Source organism: Oryctolagus cuniculus, chromosome 15, assembly GCF_051225735.1.
Source record: "Oryctolagus cuniculus isolate XC-2025 breed Fujian yellow rabbit chromosome 15, ASM5122573v1, whole genome shotgun sequence".
Taxonomy (NCBI): Eukaryota; Metazoa; Chordata; class Mammalia; order Lagomorpha; family Leporidae; genus Oryctolagus; species Oryctolagus cuniculus.
This window is the reverse complement of record NC_142881.1, coordinates 7430151-7453441: the sequence shown is the minus strand read 5'-3', so window position 1 is coordinate 7453441 and position 23291 is coordinate 7430151. Positions and strand designations below refer to the sequence as shown.

At 55.4% G+C, this 23291-nt stretch overlaps 1 protein-coding gene across 8 annotated transcripts in view; it reads right to left on the bottom strand.

The window, feature by feature from the left end:
- The window catches only part of CPXM2 (carboxypeptidase X, M14 family member 2), a 115987-nt gene that overhangs the window by 6785 nt on the left and 85911 nt on the right, over nt 1–23291 (bottom strand). For all 8 annotated transcript variants that reach the window (XM_070058297.2, XM_089313859.1, XM_089313862.1 and 5 more), the window contains 6 exons: nt 17373–17496; nt 15084–15280; nt 13338–13517; nt 7642–7939; nt 4201–4340; nt 3626–3725 (listed from right to left, as the gene is read on the bottom strand). In XM_070058297.2, coding sequence (XP_069914398.1) covers nt 3626–3725; nt 4201–4340; nt 7642–7939; nt 13338–13517; nt 15084–15280; nt 17373–17496 — 1039 coding nt within the window. The remainder of the gene's footprint in view (nt 1–3625; nt 3726–4200; nt 4341–7641; nt 7940–13337; nt 13518–15083; nt 15281–17372; nt 17497–23291) is intronic.

Here is a 23291-nt window from a genome sequence, read left to right as displayed (position 1 = left end):
TGGCAAGAATTCTCAGAAAATATCATGGGGCTGGTGGTGAACCTGGGGTGTTAGATATCCTCCAAGCACCCCTGACCTCTGTCCAGTACCTGGGTTCGATCCCCCGCCCTGGCTCCTGACTGCAGCTCCCACCAGGCTCCCACCTGGCTCCTGACTGCAGATCCTGCGAGGCGGCGGTGAGGACTGGAGCACCAGGGTTCCCACCCGCCACATGGGAGCCCTGGAGGGAGCTCCTGAATCCTGGCTTTGGCCTGGCCCAGCCCTGGCTGCTGTAGGTATTTGGGGGAGTGAACCAGCAGATGGGAGATGACCGTCTCTATCTATCCCTTTGCCTCTTCAATAAATAAGAATAATTTCTAAATAATACTGAGTAAAACAAATTGGTAACTAAATGGGAAGAACGCAAGTCACAGCATGACACAGCAGCCTGCCACTCTGTTTCAGACACACTTAAACAACTGGCTTCTACGCCAGGCACGCTGACCGGCAGCCTGGCACAGAGCAGTCCATGGCGCTGGTCTGAGCCTGCCTCACCTCGTCCTCAGGTCCCCGGGTCTCCCTCTCCGGGCAGGTCATGCAGGCTGACTTGTTGGGAGTTTAGGATCTGTGGCTACGGAATGCAGAGAGGGGCCTCCGCGCCCTCGGAATGAGCGCGGGGATAAAGGACCAGGAACTGGATTTGGGGTCTGAAGTCCTCGGCTCAAATCACAGCTCTGCCACTCACTGTGTAGCCTGGAAACACCACCTCAGGTCCACTCATTCATCAGCAACAAACATCTACTGGGCGCCCACTGCTTGTGAGTGGCCACGCGGTATTGCAGGTAACACGAGGGGTCCTGACAAAGTTCACGGCAAAGTGGGATTAAATGATAAGTCTGTTTGGGTGCAAAAAAAAATAAAATTGAAACCCACTTATAGTTTTTCATAATGGGCATTTTCCATAAAATTTAAAAAATATATTTACTGAGATAAAATTATTTATTTATTTATTTATTGACAGGCAGAATTAGACAGTGAAGGAGAGAGAGAGAGAGAGAGAGGTCTTCCTTCCATTGGTTCACCCCCTGAATGGCCACTGCGGCCTGTGCACTGCGCAGATCAGAAGCCAGGAGCCAGGTGCTTCTCCTGGTCTCCCATGGGGTGCAGGGCCCAAGCACTTGGGCCATCCTCCACTGCCTTCCTGGGCCACAGCAGAGAGCTGGACTGGAAGAGGAGCAATAGGAACAGAATCCGGCGCCCTAACCGGGACTAGAACCTGGGGTGCCGGCGCCATAGGCGGAGGATTAGCCTAGTGAGCCATGGCGCTGGCCTGAGATAACATTATTTTTAATACTCATTCTATTCAAAGCTTAATGACTCTACTAAGTAAAGAGTTCAACAACTAAGAAGTAAAATAAGCAAGAAAACAGGCAAGGGCTCTACACAATAATCAAATGAAAACATGTTCAACTTCACTCATAGAAAATCAATTTTAAAACAGTCACAAAACCGTTACTACCACGGTAGTATAGAATTCCTATCGACAAATACTGAACGTTTGAGAAAACACCATATTTGCGATAAAACTGATACACACGGCATTTCTTTCCTCCCTTCCACCTTGCCACTCTCTCTCTCTCTCTCTCTCTCTCTCTCACACACACACACACACACACGTAAGGGAGAACATGTGTAATTTGTCTTTCTATGAGTTTTTGAAGAGCTCTTGTATACATGCATTTCAAAAATGTTTTGCAACAAACTAAACTTATCTTTTAATTCCATTTTCCATGAGGATTTGAAGTCCCCTTCTACAACCATTGTTTTTTTTTTTTTTTTTAACATTTTACTATTTATTTGAGAGTAGAGTTATAGATAGTGAGAGGTCTTCCATCTGCTGGTTCACTCCCCAAACGGCTGTAACCGCTGAGCTGGGCCGGCCTGAAGCCAGGAGCCCGGAGCTTCCTCCAGGTCTCCCATGAGGTGCAGGGGCCCAAGCACTTGGGCCATCCTCTACTGCTTTCCCAGGCCACAGCAGAGAGCTGGATCGGAAGAGGAGCAGCCGGGACTCAAAGGCGCCTATACGGGATGCCGGCACCACAGGCAGAGGATTAACCCGACCACAGCGCCGGCCCGACCACGTGTTCCTAACAGTGGGGACGCACTTTGAGATGGACCTGTCAGGAGACTCGTGGTGCAGGCATCATAGAGGGCATTTACACACACTGAGGTTGCTGGGACGGCACTAGGACCACCATCACACACGCAGGCACACGTGAGGTCACGTGTGTGGTCACGTATGTGGCTGCTGATCACTGTGGGGCTCATGACTGCACATCAAAGAAGGAGACAGTCAAGGACATCTCAGCGGAAAGGAAGGCAGCTTCCCGCTGCGACGGGAGTCGGACCGGAAGTCAGGCCCTCTCCTCTTGGACCTGTTCTTACTGGGTCCAGGGCCCTCTTTGCTCGTTCCTCGCCTGGATCAGGGGACGGCAGTGGCCGGCCTCCTTCGCAGAGTGAAAAGGGCAGGGAGAGAGAAGCTGCAGGGACGACCTCTGAGAAGGCCGCGGGAGGACAAGCTCAGCGCCCCGCTACGCTGCGGCACCGCACGGCCGCGGGAAGCACATCGGAAAACGCGGAAAACGCGGCGCTGGTGTCTCGGGAACTCGAGACTGAGCCTGGCTCCTAAGGCCGGCGTCTCGCAGTCCTTTTCTGTGACAGTAAGGAGAGTTCGACCGCATCTCAGCAGTGCCTTTTAAAGGTCTTCTTCCTATCTGCAATTCTCCAAGGTTCTAGAATGTTCTGCCCCCCGGTCTTCTTCCTATCTGCAATTCTCCAAGGTTCTAGAATGTTCTGCCCCCCATTCAACTGGGAATGGTGCGAGCCACCACCCCGCCTTTGGCCCCTTCCAGTGGGTGGGAGCTGCGACACTTCTTGGGCTTCATTTCTTCATCTAATGAGCATCTCAAGAAAACAGGACTGAGGCCAGGAGTAACCAAGTTAGCACAGTAAAGCTAAACGCAGCGGCAGGCTTAGCCTCGCCGGGACTGCCGGCCTATGCGTCACATGGCAGACACCCACGTCTTCCGAACACATCCCACATCTGAACACGTCAGCAGGTTCCTCTGATTTCAGGGAACTCCCTGGACGGGCACCTAAGGCGCGACCCCAACCGCCTCTCCAGTCGGCCCCGGGCTGCTGTGCCCTGGGAACTCCCCCTCCAGCTCTGACCTGGCCCCCCAGGACCACGAACGCCGACCTGTACCGCCCTGACTGACAGCGTCTTCCTCTTGGGGCACCCTGATGCCCTCTCTCTCCAGTCCCTCTGTTTGCCTGGTCCAGGAGCTAAGCCTCCCGCGTGTCTCACAACCCCACAGAGACAGAGCACTTTCGTCCATTTCTCAGAAACTGCCAGTGTGCTGGAAGTCAGTCGGCTGCTCCACGTGCGCTCCAGGGAGGGCTCGGGAAGCCGAGGCTGGAAACTCGCTTCCAGGGGTCTCTGGAAAGCGGAGTGTGCGAGGAGGGAGACACTGATTCAGGTCTTGCAAGATGCTTCCGGCTCTCAGTTCCTGAGCAGAACCCAAGCGAGACACTTCAGGGAAAGAGACATTCTTTACCCAGAGACAGCGCAGACACGCGTGGTTACCTGTTCGGACGTCGTGGTTGACCCCTTCTACGGAGATAACGGCATTTGGAATTCCTTTTCCGTGGGAATCTCTCACCATGCCTTTGATGCCACGGTGGACCTGCTCAGCAAACACAGCGAGACCGGGGGTGAGGTCTCCGTGGGGCTCTGCACACAGCCAGCCCGAGGCAGTGCCACCAGCCCAGCGTGGGCCCGGTCCCCACCAAGGGCACCCACAGCCTCACGTCCAGCTCAGAAGGCCGCCTGGCTCTGCGAGACCTGCGTATAAACATCTGCCTGCCTTCTGGGGTTGTGCTCCGGAGGGCTCCCCAGGGGGATTAAAATACTCGAGAGGTTTAAAGAATTAATTAGACTCTGAGATGTCACAAAAACACATTCCCTGACAACTGGCATTTAATTTTATAGGCACATTGACTTTTATTTTCCTAGGCTAGGAGGGCTTAATGACTTCAGAGCCAGAGAGGAAAGAAATCAAAGAGATTTTCCTGTCAATGACAACCCTAATCCACTCCCACACTGACAGCCACGCCCACAGCCTTGGCTAGCCCCTGCTGGCAGCCGCGTCCAGGCCGTACCTGTTCCATGAACACGATCAGGGATTCCCGGTTGTTCTCCCACTCCTCGGGCAGCTGGCTCTCGTGTGGGTATTTATCACAGCCCACGTAGATGGAGAGCTCGAAGCAGTTTGTGTGAAGGTAGCTGAAGTCGTTGAGACCTGCGAGCCAACAGGAACACCTTGTGACTGCACGATGCAGCAGGGGGCACAGGGAAGCAGAGCTGCGGCCGAGGCCAGCACCACGGGGAGGCAGAGCCACGGCCGAGGCCAGCACCACGGGGTGGCAGAGCCGCGGCCGAGACCAGCACCACGGGGAGGCAGAGCCGCGGCCGAGGCCAGCACCAGGGGGAGGCAGAGCCACGGCCGAGACCAGCACCACCACCGAGACAAGCGTGCTGAAACATTGAATCCACAGTGTGGGGCACAGCAGGCTGTGTTGCTCCCAACGCCGGCATCCCATAAGAGCACCAGTCCTGTCCTGCCTGTTCCACTCTGCTCCAGCTCCCTGCTGACACACCTGGGAAGGCAGTGGACAACGGCCCAAGTGCCTGGGCCTCTGCATCCACGTGGGAGACCCGGATGAAGTTCCAGGCTCCAGGCTTTGGCCTGGCCATTTGGGAGTGAGCCAGAGGATGGAAGATCTCTCTCTCTCTCTCTCTCTCTCTCTCTCTCTCTCTCTCTCTCTCCTTTTCTGTGCGTGTCTTTGTAACTCCTTCAATAAATAAATCTTTCCAAAAAATCCAGTGTTGATTTTAATGATAGCTTCCTTCCAACAATGAGTGTTAAACTGGCTTTAATAAAATGAATATCGCATCCCTATGCCGGCCTTTTGTCAAAGACGCCCTCGTACTGGGCTCCGTCTTCGCTGCAAATCTTTCCATTTGTATCTTCTGGCTGCATCTCCCCAGCCACACACCCTGGCTCTACTGTTCAGCTCTGTCTGTGGTGGAAAGCCCCCACCTCCCTGTTGACAGGAAGTCCTCTGAATGTTCCAGAACCTTTCTGCTGCCTCCCAGGGCCCCTTGCAGCTCTGCCTGTCTGAAACAGCCCCAGAAGCAGGGCGCCTCTGAGGATCCCCTGGGCTGGGGCCTGGGCTCTGCTGACTGGAGGTTTCCTGGCCTCCCCCAGTCCCGGCCTCCCCGCCCTGTCGTTCCCTCCTCACTTTGCTGACTGAAAGGGAGCCTCTCCAGGGCTCGTCCCAGTGTCTGGGGTAGAGTCCGGGCCTTTGGGTGTCAAGAGCTGCTCAGTCTCCGTCTGCTGCCCCATCCCTGACATCTGCGGCTAAAGGGTGCCAAACACGACACCCGTCCCAGCTACCAGATTCCAGACTGGAGCCACTGACGTCGCTGGCACAGCTCTTAGGAGGTCACACCTGGGCTCCAACAAGAAAGCGTGGGACAGGCCACACGTGGCCAGAGCGTGGCTTCAGGAGTGAGCCTTTACCTCCTGCGTGCAGCACAGGTGGACAAGGAGCTGGGGGTGGGAGCCGGGCAGTTCCTTAAAAACCTCCAGGCGGGGCTGGGGGTGGCCAGAATCACTTTGTGCTCCCTCTGGGGACGGAATCCTGGTCTTGTCGCCAGCCCAGTGCAGCGTCGCATGTTGCTTAGGTGCTGGGGTCCCCAGGCCTCACCCTGTAGGCGAGGGCACAGGACAGCAGCCGCGGAGCAGAGCGAGCCCAACACACGCCCCTGCGAAGGATGCGAGTTGAAATGTACCGAACTCCGCTCCCGACGGCCCCTCCGCGCTCTGCCAGTGCCTGTGGGGCCCCGCACTAATGAGTGAGAAGGAAGGGAACAAAAGATGCAGAGGCGGGCGGGGGAGGAGGGAGGAAGCAGAAATCGCCTCTCATTAATCTCCAAAGCGAGGAATCTGCAGATCTGGCCACACTGCGGGAAGAATGACTACACAGCCCGAGCCGCCACATGGCTGCGCCGCCAGGTCCCCGAGATAATGGGCAATACAACCGACAGCAAAACAACCCAGCGCCGCCCATGCGATCGTGGGAGGCCGGCGTTTCAGAACCTTGCTGTGGACCGGTGCCGGCAAACCCAGCTGTCCCCAGACACAACCTAGAGACCTCTGTGGGTAGGTTTTCTGGGCTCAGTTAGGAAAATTGATAGATGCATCTGAAAGATGCAAATTTACATGCATTTATTTTATTCCACACAGAGCAAAACCCTGACAGAGTAGGCGTGAACGCCCCTGCTTGGGCTGTCACCGAGACGAGACAGCGAGCGTCTGTGGAGAGCTTTACGAGAGCCAGGGAGACAAATCTTTCCACGTTTTTCCTTCCTAAGGCTGGAGACACACTTGAAAAGTGTGAGGACTGAATTTCCAGCAAGTAAGATAACATTCATTAGCATAGTGACACAGAGTGAGGACGCCGTGGAGAGCAGCCTACGCAGAGAGGGAGACGCTAGAAGTGGGAGTCTACGACCCAGGGTCCCTGACCAGCCCCATGAGCACACCCCAGTCCGCCACCTTTGCAACCCTCAGAGCACTGAGCGGGTGGCACCACCCCCGCCCCGTCCCCTTACAGGTGGATACAAGCCAGGGGGCAGGGAGGTAAAGTAACTTCCCCGGTGTCACCCGGCAAAGAATGATGGGAGGAGTCTGTTCTACATGAACACTTCTCAGATTCACCACTGGCTTGCACGACCCTCGTAAAGTCAAGGCAAGAAGCAGAGAGCTTCATGCCTGGGGGCTGAGAGGACCCGCCATCTCCACCCCTCCTGCCCCCGGAGTCCCGGGCTGGGAACCGCCTGAACCAGGAAGCAGAGGCTACCCTGACCCGCAGACGGTGGGGTTCTTTGGCTGCTGCAAAGCAATCCCTGGAGTCTCTCCTGGAAGTCTCTCCAGTCCCAGGGATACCAGGAGCAAACCTCGAATTACACGGTGCAGGGTCTGCTTTGACCCCCTGGAGGCCTGGCCTGACCGTGTAACAGCAGAGATGCAGGAATCGGCCTTCACACACGTTGGGTCTAGGACGCCACCTGCAGCTCGTGGTCACTTCACACCCAGGCTGGGATCCAGGCCGGTCTTGTAGACTCAGCACGGCCATCCCCCCAAAGCAGAAGGGCTCTGGGTGAACATCCCTGCTCCAGGGCCAGGACCACCATGCTCTCTGCCCCTTCTCTAGGTCTCCCTGTGGGGCCAATATGGCCACCAGGTCTTACTTCCCCCATCTCTGATGCGGTAAAGTCCCATCAGCCCAGTGCAACAGCTCAGAGACAGCCCCAGCTCTCGCCCTGCTCCCGTGAGCTGTTTCTTCAAGCCTCCGAATCCCCAGTATCTCGGCTATAAAACGGAGTGAACACACCCAGCCCCGAGACTACTGGGCAAGGAGCTCACCCCACAGCTATTACCACGACAAGGCTGGACACCATGGGAAGGACGATGGGAGGGGCACTGCCCCAGTGCCTGATGTCATCTGTCGCTGGGCGGGGCAGATGGCACTTACTTCCCGCGACGGTGTGCCAGGACGCCCCGTTGACCGTGCCCTCCTCCTTCTGGAAGTCCTCCGTGTGGCACACCCTCCGGCGGGCGTCCGTCATGAGGCGGTGGGTGGAGGCGTAGGAGTAGGCCAGCCAGCGGAACACGTGGTCGTCGGGCGTGGGCGTGTGCTCCTGTGTCTTCCACAGGGAGCGCACCATGTCGTAGGGGTAGGCCACCACCAGCTCGCCCCCCTGCAGGTTGCCGCCCAGCACGAAGGGGATCTTTTCCATCCAGGCTATGACCGCTCTGGTCTCCGCGGCCACCTGTGAACAGGCAGAGCCGATAAATACAAGGAGGCAGAAACCGCTTCCCTCCCTAGCTCTCGAAACAGGGACATGTGTGAAAAGCCACGCGTTTGATGGACCAATGCTGACACATTTAGCATTTTGAAATCCACCCTGGGAGATCCAAGTGGTATCATTTTGCAAGGCCAGTGAATTAATGGGCCAGGGCCATTCATTGCCAGCTACACACAGCACAAGGAGGAGACACAGCCACGCACACCACACTGGGCCGCCAATGGAGGAACACACATCCACGCACAGCAGGGCTGACTCTGGAACACACGTCCACACAGCAAGCCTGACCCTGACCCAGCCCCCAGCCCAGGCATCAGCAGGCCGTTTCTGTTAAGAACCAGACAGGAAACGTTCCAGGCTGTGTGGGCCACGTGGCTTCCATCAGGACTCCCCAGCCGTGCCCTGACGCAAGCTCCCTAGGCAAAGCCAAGTGCAGGCACGTGGCCGTGAGCCAGCAAACCCCACTGACAAAGCAGGCCCGGGTGGGACTTAGCCCTGGGGGCAGGGCGGGGGTTGCCAGCTCCTGCTCTATCCAGGCCAATTTACAGGAAATTTAGAGGAACAAACTCACGGGCAGCAGGAAAACGCTTCGTCGTTAGAGATAAACAAGAGCATCAATCGTAGGGGAAGAACAGAAAGTAACAGAGAGGAAACCAACCGATCGATCCTTTAAATGAGGCTTACAAACCAGCCAAAATGAAGGGCTTTATTAGCATGCTGATTTAAACCCCAGCGGGCATGGGGGATGAGAGAGAATGAGAGGCTAACTCAAAGCCCAAACACGGACACTGAGTGGCTGTTATGAAATGATAACGGCACAGGCTGAGCATCCCAAGTCCAAAAACCCAAAATCTGAAACTTTTGAGCACAAAGATGATGCCTCAAGTGGGAAATTGCACAGCGTGGGACTTGTTTTATGCACAAAATTGTTTAAAATATTGTATAAGATTACCTCCAGGCTGTGTAAGGTGAGTAGGGAACATCAATGAATTTTGTTTATACTTGGATCCCAAAAACATGAAAAACAGAATACATATATTTTGGTCCCAAGCATTTCAGCTGAGAGACATTCAATCGGCCATGATCTATGGCTCTAAAGGAGTATCTACATTTTCTAAAATCACCATGTTTTCTAAAAACATTGTTAAAATCAATAAGTACTTATAAATGAAACAGTGAAATGCCTGGTATTTCCTTCGCACCTGAAGCGGGGGTGGGCAGGGTGGGTGACGGTGCTGACAGTGCGTGAACAGATGCGTCCGAGACGAGACAGGCTCCTTGTGGGCCTCACACAGCTTTTCTCTGATTTTTTTTTTTTAATGCTGGATACTTTTTTATGATAAAATGTTAAGGAAAACTTTTAAAAGCTAACATTGGAGGGGCTGGCGCTGTGGGGCAGTGGGTTAACGCCCTGGCCTGAAGCGCCAGCATCCCATATGGGCGCCAGTTCTAGTCCTGGCTGCTCCTCTTCCGATCCAGCTCTCTGCTGTGGCCTGGGAAGGCAGTGGAAGATGGCCCAAGTCCTTGGGCCCCTGCACCCATGTGAGAGACCCAGAAGAAGCTCCTGGCTCCTGGCTTTGGATCGGCACAGCTCTGGCCATTGCGGCCATCTGGGGAGTGAACCATTGGATGAAGACCTCTTTCTCTGCCTCTACCTCTCTCTGTAATTCTGTCTTTCAAATAAATAAAATAAATCGTTTTTTTTTTTAAAAAGCTAACATTGGAAGGTGTGAGTTGTTCGACTACTGGCCAATGAATCCAGCATCTCTCATAAATGACAGACCCCTGAGTGAATCACTTCAGCAAGAAGGGAGTGAAAATGACAGAGAGGGGACTCTGGGAATCACACAACAGCGCCAAGTGGAAGACGGCTGCAGGGACGGAACGGGCTTGGCGGGATCCGCTGCATTTACTCTTGGTTTTTAAACACATCAGGGCCCTGGCTTGGGCTAACCCAGAACATGCTCACCTGGTCTCCTCACTGGCCTGTGGCAGGCTTCCGTGTAAGAAGGAGCCCCTGTGAGCCACCCTCCAGCCCCCAAGGCCGGCTGCCATCGCTAACTTCCATGAACCCACGTGACTCCACCCTCCCCTCCCTCGGCCATCAGTTCTCATTCTCTCCCTGATGAATTGGCCTAAACAGGCATCTTTGAGTTTGATTTGCTTTTAATCTAAAGGGAGGCAGGAGGGTGGTGGCTCTGAATTTTTTTCTGCAATTTGGTTCTCTCCACCCAATGCCACGTAAGAGTTGCCTCTGTTGAATACAGCTGCCCTAAAGTCTTTTCCACTTCAGTATGAAGTATGATTGATGTGCGCTTACGGTGAGGGTGTGCTGGGGCACGTTCGGTCTTTTGCCGAAGGGAACAGTAGTGCTTGGAACTCTCTTGGCCTGCCCTGGGGCACACGTGTGCCCACGCAGTGCCCACGGTGGGCAGGAGACCCACCCTCCCATGCCCCCCTCGGCGGACGTCACAGGCTCTGTCGTTGCGTCTCCCCAGCGGGAGCCAGGGGCAGCATCTTTCACGCTTATTCACCGTCTGCTTCCTCCACACGTTGCCTCTTCACACTTTTCGCCCATTTTTGCTACTGAGCTCTTCATATTTTTTTTATTTGTTATCCTTTATGTCTCTTAAAATTCTAATCCTTTCTCAGTGATGCAATTTGAGAATATCTTCTCCCAGGGCTTAGCCTGTCATTATAGTTCTAAAGTCTTTCAATGAACGGGCTTTCTTATTTTGGTGTGGCTGAATTTATTAATCTTTTATTTTATGATTAATGCTGAGTGTATTGTGTTTAAGTAGTCTTCCTGGCCCCAGAAGTGAATCATTTACATTCTAAGGTTTTACTAAGAGGCTGTGTGGGGAGTGATTATTAAATTCTACCAAGTGCTTCTTCCTGCAGGCAAATGACTTCATTTTTTCTACCTTTTCATTGGTTTCTCTTCTTACTTTTTAATCAATCTTTCTACTTTCTTTGTATTTCTTCTAGTATTTTTCTATGTACTTCTTAAGTCAGTTCATTTTCAGCCTTTCTTTAGCTGTTTAATCACTAAAAGGTACAAGCTACTCAAAGGCACTTTTTTTTTTTTTTTGCTGTATTCCACACATTTTTGTTTGTCATGCTGCCATTATCATTCAGTTTTAATGTTTTTGTAGTGGCCAGTACAGTCTTTCCTTTGACCCGTTTGTTATTAGAAGTTTTAACATCTTTTCTGAATGCTCAGCACTGTTGTACAGTAGCCCTCTACCCGTCTTTCAGTGTAACTGGACGGTCACGGGGCCGGGCTCTGTGCGACTCCTGTTCCCTGAGGTTGCGGATCCCTAGTGGATCCGCAGGTGCTGAAAGTGCGCCCAGCACTGATGAGCAAACACATCTGTTCTCCAACTGCTGGTCCCAGAACTGTCGGGGCCCCCTGTGGAGCCTGCTCCACGTCTTATCCACGGCTCCCTCTTTGGTGATTTCTTGCCTCCCTAGCACGTCCCTGACTGGGGACGGGAGCAGGGAGAGCAGGTGTGGGTGAGGTCTCCCTCTGTCCTAAGTACGAGCTCCACAACCGGATTCCAGTCTCCAAGCAGAGACTGAGAACAGGAACCCTGCACGACTGGCCGGAGCGTGGACTTCCAATGGCTCATCTCGTGCAGCCTCAGGGCGCGGAACGCTGGCCACCAAACCCCAGTTTCGGTCCCGGCACTCCCCAGTGGTAACAGCTCCTGTGTCCTCAGCTTTGCAAAACGTCACGAGGATGACACCCGGGGGAGAGGGGGACCCTGTGCATTGGAGACAGGAACCATGAGGAAGGGTTCGGAGCACACAGAGCCCTGAATCCCTCACCCCCACGAGCCGCCCTGGGTGTCCTGAGCAAGCCACCCTGCATTGCCATGCTTGTCCCCCTCCTTCGACTGCTGGGATGAGGGAGAGAGAAAGGGATATCTTCCGTATGCTGGTTTACTGTCCAAATGGCTGCATACGCCAGGGCAGGGCCAAGCCGAAGCCTGGAGCCCAGGATTCCCTCCCGGTTTCCCACGTGGATGATACGGGCCCAAGCACTCGGCCATCATCGGCCGTCTCCCAGGACGCAGCATTAGCAGGAAGCTGGATCAGAGGTGGAGGAGCCAGAACTCAAACCTGCACTCCGAAAGGGGACATGGGCATTGCAAGTGCAGCTCAGCGCACTGCGCCACAATGTCCACCCCACGACTTCTGAGGGCCTGCATGCCACAGCCCGGGGCCGCCGGGGTGAGACCGCCCTCGTGGGCCCTGCCGTGAGTGGTGCCCGCACTGCTGTGCCGGGCAGAGCCTCACACAGGAGCTGCTGCCTCCTGCAGCTGCCTCCCTTGATCAGATGCCGAGCGCCGTTTGGGGCTTGCAGCACGTGTGCCTGAACGCGGCCTTTCACTGCGGTGGCACCATAGGCCGCTGAACTCAGGCCAGTGAGGCCTGGGCAGGGGGCTCACGCAGAGGGTCTCCTGTAGGCAACTAAGCAGTCTGAGCACCCTCCTCTCTTTAAAGCCCTTTCTCTCCTCTTTCTCCATGGACACGACAGCTCAGCACCGACTGCCACCTTGGCTTATGGGCTTGATGACAGAAGTCCCAGGTCGCCCGGCGGGGCAGGAGGAGACAGGGATCCTGGGTTCCCTCACAGTCACCGGCCTTCTCTGGCCAGCTCTGCCTTCAAGACCCTCTCCTGTGAACAAAGCAGCAGTTGTCTCCCTTGTTAAGTTACTCATTTTGATTTTTTGGTTGCTGCAGCTGAACCCAACCCTAACTGATGTGCCCACCAAGGCAGACCTGAAGTTCACGGACGGCCTGGGAGTCAGGGGACGGAGGTGAGTTGCTGTGGGTGATAAAGGCATGGGCCATGCCGTGAGCACCGCTTCTTCTACAACACATTCTTTGCGAGACCAGACCCGAGAAATTTTCAGAAAACATTCCTCATCAATTTCATTTTTCTTTCCAAAGGAACACCACACACAATAATCCATGGAGACTGCTCATTAAAATGAAAATAACACAGATCAAACAATCCGTGTGGGCTGAGGACAATTTCACAGTCACATAATTGACAACGATGAGAATCATTATGATAGCGACGCACACACAATTCAGGGGGTGTCGTGTCATTTTGAAGCACTCGGTGGTTGCAAAAAAATATAATTCAATGATTTCTATGAAGAATTTCCCAAGGGTCAGTCTAAAAGTTGGCTATTAACCAGCACACTTTACTTCTGGAGAAAACAAGAAAGAAAAACTGGTTCTGTCTCGCTCGGAAATGCCATGTGCCCTGCACGTCCCCAAGGCCCCTGCACGTCCCCCAGGCTGCTCTGTGACCCCCACAGCTCTGCACACAGCACTTGTCACTCACCGTGGCGTTCTCATGCAGAAACCATTCAGGAATGGGAATGTGGTGGTTAGGAACCTTCTTCGGGACTTCCTGCCGGTCCTCGGCCTCCCAGAGCAGCGTGTTGAGGTCAGGAAAGTTGTTGCTGATGTCAATCCCGTCATGGGTCCAGCGCCCCAGAGACCAGCCTCCCAGCTCCGAGCCCTGGGAGAGAGTGCAGTGTGAGAAGCCCACGGTCCACAGGGAAGTCCCAACACCCGTTCCAAGGGAAGCCCCACACTCTGCAAGGAAGACCCAACGCCCGCCCCAGGGAAGCCCCATCCACGGCTAAGCCTCTGGACCCCCCTGGGGCCCGATGATGGCATGCCAAGGGGACACCGAGAAGCCTGCTGGGAACTCTTGGGGGGCGTAGCAATATAAGCCCACCCCTCCAAAGAGGCATCCAGACAACCCCCACGGCCACCCAGCCCTACTCAGAAAGATGGGGCTCCTTCCTCCCCTCTTCCTTCTCTCTTCCCCACCGGCCGGCAGAACCACCCATTGTAATAAGACCCTACCTTGTAGTATCAACACACCTGTTTCAAGAGAATACGAGTGCCCTGGCCTGGCCCTGCCCACGATTCTGGTTCACTACCTGGCACTGCCAGTCCCTACCCAACCATGTGCACCCATGAGCGCAGCCGTGTTTCTGTATCATAGAGCTTTCATTCGGTGGGCTCCGCTGCTTTAGGTACCGCTTTCCACTCTCGGCTCCGACACTGTGACGCTGCACTGCGGATATGCAACGTGACCCAACACTACCTTGCTCTACACAGCACTCTACACTACGTAATTCTACTCTGTGCCTACCTATAACCTATGCAAACTCCACACCCTAATTATCATAATAGTAACAACTCTCCTCGGAGGACTGATGAGAGGACGAAGATGATAATTAGGGTCCACACACGCTGTGATTGAGCGCTCAGCGTAAGATGCTGGGCTACACTTGGCTACCATCAGTGCATACGAGGGTACTTCAGTACGTGGGAGGAACTGGCACAGTGGCGTAGTAGGTTAAGCCTCAACCTCCAGCGCCTGCATCCCGTATGGGTGCCCGTTTGAGTCCTGGCTGCTCCTCTTCTGATCCAGTTCCCTGCCAATGACCTGGGAAAGCAGCAGAAGATGGCCCAAGTCCTGTACCCACATGGAAGACCTGGAAGAAGCTCCTGGCTCCTGGATTCAGGTTGGCTCAGCTTCAGCTGTTGTGGCCATTTGGGGAGTGAACCAGCGGATGAAAGACATCTTTGTCTCTCCCTCTGGCTGTAACTCTGCCTCTCAAATAAATAAATAATCTTTTTTAAAAAAGTACATGGGAAACAGAATTTATTTTAAAGCAGAAAAGTTTTGAAAAATCATGGAAACCAGGGGTCTTCAAAAATTTCATGGAAAATGCATCCAATGAACAAACCTCATGGATTTCAATTTTTTTTTTTTTTGCACTAAAGTTTTCTCGTAATTCCAGTTCCCATGCCTGTTTGGAAGAGCCTGGCACCTGCCACGCTGTGACTCCTGGTCTCGCCTGCCACTCAGCAGGCAGGCCCACCCCTTGGGGTCCTAGGGATTCTCAACTCCACCCTGCATCTCACAGACCTTGTGGGCTTCCCCACCCCGGCAGACTGCCCTCCTGCAAGCCAGCTTGGGAGGCAACTGAGCCAGACTCATGGCTGTGGTGTCCCCCAGCACGGGGCCCAGCTGCCAGCAAGGGGTGGGAGGAGCCGGTGCCAGTACCCCCTCGGAGGCCTTCTCGTAGCCGTCGGGGTTGAGGGACGGGAGGATGTGGATGCGGGTCTCCTCCACCAGGTGGACGACGCGCTCGTTGCGGGCCAGGTACTCCTGGCACAGGAACTGCAGCAGCAGCAGCAGCAGCTCACGGCCCAGCACCTCGTTGCCGTGGGCGCCCGCGATGTAGTGGAACTCGGGCTCACCTGCGCTCAGAGACAGACACATGGACACACAGGCCCTGGTCGGGATGCTAGGAGCCGGACACGCTGGGCCAGGGCGAAAGCGTCTCGAAACAGGAACTTGCCGTTTCAGATAAACCTCTGAAATCATACCAGGACAACTTTCTACTCCCAGTGAAGTAGATAAAATGTGTAGAAGAATCTTGGGTGACCTCAGCCACAGAGTAATAATGGTCACTATTAAATTCGCAAGAACAGTTAAAATACAGGCCGGCGCTGTAGTGAGGCGGGCAAAGCCACCACCTGCAATGTTGACATCACATATGGGTGCCAGTTGGAGTCCCAGCTGCTCCAGTTCTGATCCAGCTCCTGGCTAATCCACCTGGGAAAAGCAGCAGAAGATGGTCCAAGTCCTTGGGTCCCTGCCACCCATGTGAAACTCCTGGCTCCAGGCTCTAGGCTCCTGGCTTCCATCTGGCCCAGCCTTGGCCATTGCAGCCTCTTAGGGAGTGAACCAGTGGATGGAAGACCTCTCTCTGCCTGTCCCTCTCTCTGTTGTGTATGCGTGTGTCTCTGTAACTCTGCCATTCAAATAAATAAATAAATCTTGAAAAAAAAAAAAACAGCTAAAATGCAGTGCTTCGGGGTAACCACTCAACAGTTAAACGTGAGCCATAGCACTTATTTTTCATTTGAGGGCTGGAGGGCCAATTATTTTTCTTAAAGGAACTTCTTATTAAGCTTTACAGGGACACACAGGTGGAGATGGCCCATCGGGGTTAGTCAGCAGAGACACAGTTTTGCAAAGGAGGCACATGAGTATTTTCTCTTTCAAAGCTCAGCTTTTGAACTTCTAGGGCTGCTAAAAAAGTAAGTTGGGGGGCGGGCGGAGTGTGTTTGGCCTAGTGGTGAAGATGCTGCACCCCTACCCAAGTGCCCAGGCCCACGGCCCAGCGCTGCTCCTCATTCTAGCTTCCTGCCGATGTGCGCCCTGGAAACAGCCGCTGACAGTCCGCGTCTGGGTCCCTGCCACCATGTGGGAGACCCACACCGAGTTCTCAGCTCCTGGCTTTGCCCGGCCCAGTCCCAGCCCTTGCAGGCATTTGGGGGAGCAAACCAGCAGATGGGAGAGTCTTCTTTGTCTATCTGCTTCTCAAATGAAAATTAAAACACAAAATATTTGGGGTGCCAGGATCTAATGTGGTATCCTTTCAAAATCTGGGTTGGAACCTGAGAGAAAATGTGAGTTTTAAGAGGTGGGGCCTTTAGGGGGTGATGTCATCATGGGGGTGGAGCCTCTGTGAGTGGCATTCAAGCCCCTAGAAAAGGGCTGGAGGGACCCAGCGGGGCCCCTGTGCCCTCGTGCCTCCTGCCGCATGAGGACGAAGAAAGAAGGAGTCTCATGGGGAGCAGGCCTGCCTGACCCTGCACCTGCTGGCACCTGGAGCGTGGACCTCCCAGCCTCAGGGGCTACGAGAAACAACCTCCATTCTTCATAAGCTACCCCGTCAGGGGCAACACAGACGGACAGACAGACACAGGGCTTATCAGTGCCGGCGTGAGCTGAACTCTCCCTCAGCCCCAAAGCTTCTGCCTTGGAGGAAACTGGGATTTTGCCAGCAAAGCTTTTAGCCTCACCGAGCGGCCCCCGAGAAGGACCCCTGAGATACCGAGGGCCGTTCAAGCTGAATGAGTGCGACACCTCTCTGCCCCCGGACAGCCCTGGATTTGCACTGTGCTCCCAGGTCGACCCATCGGAGCACAGGCTGGGGCGGGCCTGGACACAGGAAACGCTTCAAAGCAAGGCAGAAGACTTATTTAAAAAGAGGGCTCCCTCTGATTTGAGCTGTTCGTGATCGCCTGAAGGAGGAGACAGTTCTGTCCTGTCTCAGCCCTGTCCTCTCTGGCCGTCGGTACTGATCTCGGGGCTGGGGCCAGACCTGAATACCGCCCATCTGGAGAAAGGGAGAGATTCCCGCTTCAATAATCCCGCAGCGCCTATCACCAGACGAGGGGTTCAAGGACGGAGGCGTGCAGAATCTGCACGTGAGGCCACCGCTGGACCGGTCCCGCCCTGCGTCCTCGCCGGGCCGGGGCGGGGGAGGGGATCCCTCACCGACTTCATGCTCCCCGGGGTTGTCCGAGATCTCCACGGCGTACAGCTTCAGGCCCTGGTGGCTTTTGCCGATGTTGTAAATCCTGGTGATGTTGGGGCACATCTCGTTCACAACCTTCATCAGCTGCAAAACAAAGACAAGCCACGGCCGGGTACTCAGGGGCAGGGGCCGCCAAAGGCAGCCCTGGCTGAACACCCCCGCCCTCCTCACCTCCTGGCTGCTCTACCTCTCCTGGTGCCCCCCCACCCCGGGGATAGCACAGACCTCCCTCCCGCACCCGCCCTGGGGTCATCTCCTCTGGGAAGACACTCCCGGCCGCCCAGCTCCTGCTGTGGTCCACGGCTGTGCCTCCCCACAGATGCCCACACTGATACCCGATTCCCAGGGCCAGGGCACCGAGAGCAGGTCACGAATCGAGTGGAATCAGTGTCCCTACAGCAGAGACGACACCTGCTGGGACGCCCGCATCCTTATCAAACCGCCCGGGCTCCGGTGCCAGCTCTGCCTCCTGCCCTCCAGCTCCCTGCAGATGCACCCATCCGCACCCCTGGGAGGGAGCAGCTGAGGGCTCGAGTGTTTGAGTCCCTGCCACCCATGCGAGACCCACGTGCAGTTCTGGTCTCCTGGGCATCAGCCTGGCCGCAGCCACAGCTGTTGTGGGCATTTGAGCAGTGAACTAGAAGAGAGATCTCTTTTTGTCTCTCTCTATAATAAATAAATAAGCCCGAGAGAGCGTGCCTGCCCTTCTGCCACGTGCAGACACAAAGAGACGGTGGCATCTGTGAACCACAGAGCGAGGCCTCACCGGACACCAGATTGGCTGGGACCTTGGCCTTGCACTCCCCGGCCTCGGAACCTTGAGCAACACCCTGCTGTCATCCCCAAGCCGCTCGGTCTCTGGTTTTTTCGTTACGTCAGCCTGAGCAGTCTAAGACGCTGTCCTCCCTGACTGCGGGCGTCACCTCCTTCAGCTGGGGCTGTCACCTTTCCGCTGGGACTTCCTGTTTTCTTACTGTCCCCTCACTAGCCTGCAGACCCTCAAGGGGACAAGGCTCTTACTCCATCCCTGCCCGGATGAATATTCCGTGGCAAGTGTCAAGGTTTCGCACAACGTGAGGGTCACCTGCATGGCCAGGCGGAGGAAACAGGCCCACCCGCCTCCGTGAGCTTCCAGTAGGGCACAGAGACTTGCCGTGGCCCCGCTCCCCAGTGCTGGGTGAGCAGACTGCAGGGAGCTGCAATTTTAAACCGCGGGGAAGTGAGGAAGTGAAGTCAACGCGTGCCGTTCTCTGGATTCTGCTCTCAGAGGTCGCCAGTCGGACTGACAGCTGTGGGCTGTGAGAACAAGCCAAGAGCCAATGGAGGCACGCGGCTCGCTGGTCACAGGCCGATGAGCTGTCCCTGGAGGCAGAGGACCAGAGACGCGCTGCCAGAGGCTGCTCTGCCTCCCATCGCTGAACGGACCTGTGAGTGAGTTCTTTTATTCTTTTTCTTTTTTTTTAAATTATTTTAAAGTCAGAGTGACAGAGAGAGAGAGAGAGAGAGAGAGAGAGAGATCTTCTATCTGCTGGCTCACTCCCCAGATGGCTGAAGCCAGGAGCCTGGAATTCCACCCAGGTCTTCCAAGCACTTGGGCCGTCTTCCACTGCTTTCCCAGGTACACTAGCAGGGAGCTGGACAGGAAGCAGAGCAGCTGGACTTGAACCAGCGCTCTGAAATGGGACTCTGGCATCAGAGAGTGGCTTGATCTGCTGTGCAACGCCAGCCCTGGGTTAGCTCAGATTTGCTGAGTTAACTGTGTTCAGCGATTCCCGAGGGAAAGAAGATCTGATTCGAAGGGCATCTGTCTTTCCATCCATGTTCACCGATGCACCTGCTGGTCCCGAGGCACCCACTGAGGCGCCTGCTCCTGGCAGAGCCTGGGTGTTAATGGGACAATTTCATGACTACGGTAAAGACACTCAGGCTCCGTAGGGCCAGAGGAAGGGCGTCCCAGCTGGTGAGGGGCAGGCAGGTGCCCCTTGAAGATGAGCTGATGGGCGGAGATGGAGGAAAGAGACCCGACTGTGATCAAATGATCTTCCAGAAAATTCTTGATCTGCCAAATCGTCCGTCAAACGTCCTTGCAAATTGTGAACAGACAAATCTGTTGGTTAAGGTCCACGAGACTGTGCAGCACAGATGACGTGGCAGGGTTTGGGTGCCACGTGCTTTGGGGGCTTTCACACCCTGGCACTCGGTCACCACTGGGTGGCGGCGGGGGTGGGGGGCTAAGGGGCATCTCTGAGGCGGTGCAGAGATGCACTGCACTGTGGCTGGCTTCTCTGACACAGTACCAGGACTGGCAGCTTCAGCCTTGGCCGGAGTCCAGGGGCAGTGGTCCTGGAGGAGCGCGTGGCCACGTCATGAGAACTCACCTTGCGTCACGCACTCAAGTGGGAGGAAACGGACTACCAGGCCCCTGCTTGCAAGACAGAGAAGCCCACCAGCAGCGGAGATACGACACACAGGGGAGACGTGTCTTCTACATCCACCACCACGAGGGACAAACATAATGGGGTGGCTGGACCCGCACATGAGCAGCAGCACAAGTTAATAAAAGACACGGTAAGGAAGCCACCCACCAGGTTATCCAGAATGCAAGAATATGTACCGCTTCTCTGTTGGATCTCACCATGAGCGCAGTAGGTAGGGCAGAAGGGATTCTGCCCATTCCACAGACATGGAGACCGAGGCTCAGGGGGGACATGAGTATCACCCAGCTGGCACAGGTGAGCCAGGACTTGGGAACCTCAAAGCTGGTGCCACAGCCCTGTCTGTGACAGTGTAGTGGAGTCACGAGGGCCAGCAGGTGTCATCTGACCCTGCTGAGAGATGACCATAGTGCACTGTCCTCTCTGAGGCTCTGTGGACTCCTCCTAGCTGGGTCACAATCACTCCTCCTGGGTCACTCCTCCTGGCTGGGTCGCAGTCACTCCTCCTGGGTCCCTCCTCCTAGCTGGGTCACAGTCACTCCTCCTGGGTCCCTCCTCCTAGCTGGGTCACAGTCACTCCTCCTGGGTCACTCCTCCTGGCTGGGTCACAGTCACTCCTCCTGGGTCCCTCCTCCTAGCTGGGTCGCAGTCACTCCTCCTGGGTCCCTCCTCCTAGCTTGGTTACAGTCACTCCTCCCGGGTCCCTCCTCCTAGCTGGGTCACAGTCACTCCTCCCAGGTCCCTCCTCCTAGCTGGGTCACAGTCACTCCTCCCGGGTCACCTCAGTAAGTCCTGAGAGGCGGTGTCAACTGTCTGGAGGCAGAGCAATGACCGCTTCTGCAGACAGGAGCCAGGTGGTTCGCCACTAACCGGGGAAGGAATGGGAGCCCTCGGCCGAGGCCTGGCGTCCTCCCACGCTAACCTTCTCTTGCAAGTATCGCAGGTGCAATGCACTGCCAGTGCTGGAGACCATGCCCATGGCACTGGAGGAAGACCAGGGTGCTCTTCTCTAGGGATGCACACTTAGCCACGGAGACACTGGGACCACGAGTCACCAGGATCAGTTCTACCCAACACGCTTTCCCTCCAACAGCTCAGCGACAGTGAAGACATCAACCGCGTGTCACTGCAGCACAAGCATTGTTTTTCCAGGAGAGACATGATTTGAAGGCCCTTCATTTGTTTTTAAAGATTTATTTATTTATTTGAAAGGCAGAGTTACAGAGAAAAAGAGGGCGAGAGAGAGAGAGAGAGAGGTCTTCCATCTTCTGGTTCACTTCCCCAAATGGCTGCAGCAGTCATAGCTGCGCCTATTCGAAGGCAGGAGCGAGGAGTGTCTTCCAGGTCTCCCATGCCACTGCAGGGGCCTCTTCCACTGCTTTCCCAGGCCACAGCAGAGCTGGATCGGAAGTGGAGCAGCCGGGTCTCGAACTGGCGCCCATATCAGATGCTGGCACTGCAGGCAGTGGCTTCACCCACTACACCACAGCGCAGGCCCCTGAAGACTTTTCTCTATACTTGTGCCTGCACAGGGCCCTCTGGAAGGCCAGGCTGCATTTCTCCACGGCCACCAGCTCCCTGACGTGGGTCACCCATGCTGCTCTTCCCAGCACGGCCACTGTGACGTCACTGGGAATGAGGTTCCCCCATTCAAACGTAGCTCCTTCTCACAGGAGACAACCACTAGAACAGTGAACTACTTTTCTTCTGGGGTTGGGTCCTGATGGCTCCAGAGAAGCCATGGAAGGAATTGCCATCTGGCCTCCAGCGTGGATTCTCAAAAGGCAGATGAAAATGGGTTCTTCTAGGGCCAAATCATCGGAGCTATGACAGCGCTTTGTGACTCTCCAAAACTCAACGCTACCCTTATGGTGTGATTAACGGAGGGGAGAGTGCTTCAAGGGGAAAAAAAAACTGTTTAAAAGGGCTTGGTAGGGAGGCAGTGAGGCAAAACAGGCTGAGCGACGCGGCCTTCGAGGGCACCGGGCTGTAAGGCTCTCAGCCCCCTCAGGTCCTGTTCCTGCCGCCCTGAGGTGGGGTCATCCTGCTACACTGCTCTCTGCTGGGTGCTGGGCCCCCTGCTTCCCACCTGCGCTAAGGAGACGCAACAAAGGCTCTTTGCTAGTCATCAGTATTAGAAGGGAGTGATTCATAAACTGCTGAAGCCATGTGCATGGTGACACCTGCTGTCGCACGTTTCCTGCTTTGTCGGGATTCATTAAGAGTTGGGAGGGAGCCAAACAGGGCAGAGCAGGACAACCGCTGAGTTACTGGGGTGTGTCCACACGCAGGAACATCCCACAGTACCACACTCACGGCCACGCGGACAGCAGGGAAAACCGCCAATGATCCATCAACGGAGAAACGCGAGGCAAAGACAGAGCTCCCTCCTGATCAATAAATAAGTCATCCCGTGGAATCTGATCAGAGACCAGCAAAGCCTCCAGGGACACAGGCTGGCGTGGTCTCCCCAAATTCCTGTGTGGGGACCCCAGACCCAGCACATCACTCTCCGGAGGTGGGGCTTTTAGGGGGCGAGGAAGGCTGGGAAGAGCCCTCGTGGAGAGGTCCGGCGAGGCCTCTCTGCTCATGCGCCCTCTCCCCAGGGGATGCAGCACCCAGGCACTGCCTGGGGGCAGAGACCGGGCCCTCACCAGATGCCGCACCTCCCGGGGCCTTGATCTCGGACATCTCAGTGCCCAGCACCGTGAGGTACTGGGGTTTCGTTGCAGCAGCGTGGGCTGAGGCATGGGCAGAGGCAGTGGTGCCTGATGATTCCTTAGTGGGTTCGTGAAGGACTCACCTTGAGCCTTCGGTTTGCACTTGACGTGGATACAACCTCATGTGTCCAGTGAATGACGATGTTTACAAAGAAGGCAGGAGAGAAAGCAGTCTTGGCCATCACCTTTTCTCATTTGCCTAAGAAATGAGACACCGCCCCTGGTCCAGAGAAGGGGAAGTGGAAGCAATCATGGCGCAAGGCATCCGGTCTCGAGTTGTTGTGTCTGGGTCGCAGGCTGTGTCTGCCTTGTCCTGGCCCCTTGCCACCATCGCCCACCCCAGGTCAGGCTGAGTGGGGCGCAGGTGGGCAGGCTCGGCTGCTGTCCCATGGCCTGGCGGCTCTGGCCGTCCTCAGCTATCCAGGATCTAGCACCAGCTAAGCCACCCTCCAACCTGGGGCTCAGCACCTCTGCATCCTCTCCCTGCTCCCTCAAACCAACCAGCACCGCTCCAGAGGCATGCCAGACCCTCTCCACGCCAGCTCACTCCAACAGGGCCCCAGGAGCAGCTACCACTCCTCCTGCCCCTCCTCCTCCAGGCCAGGGCTCCCTCACCTGTGGACTACTGTGCACTTAGCACTCCACTGTCCACTGTGCACTTAGCACTCCACTCCGGAAACACAGCACTGCTTGCAAGGAAAAGACCGACTGACCTCACAATGGG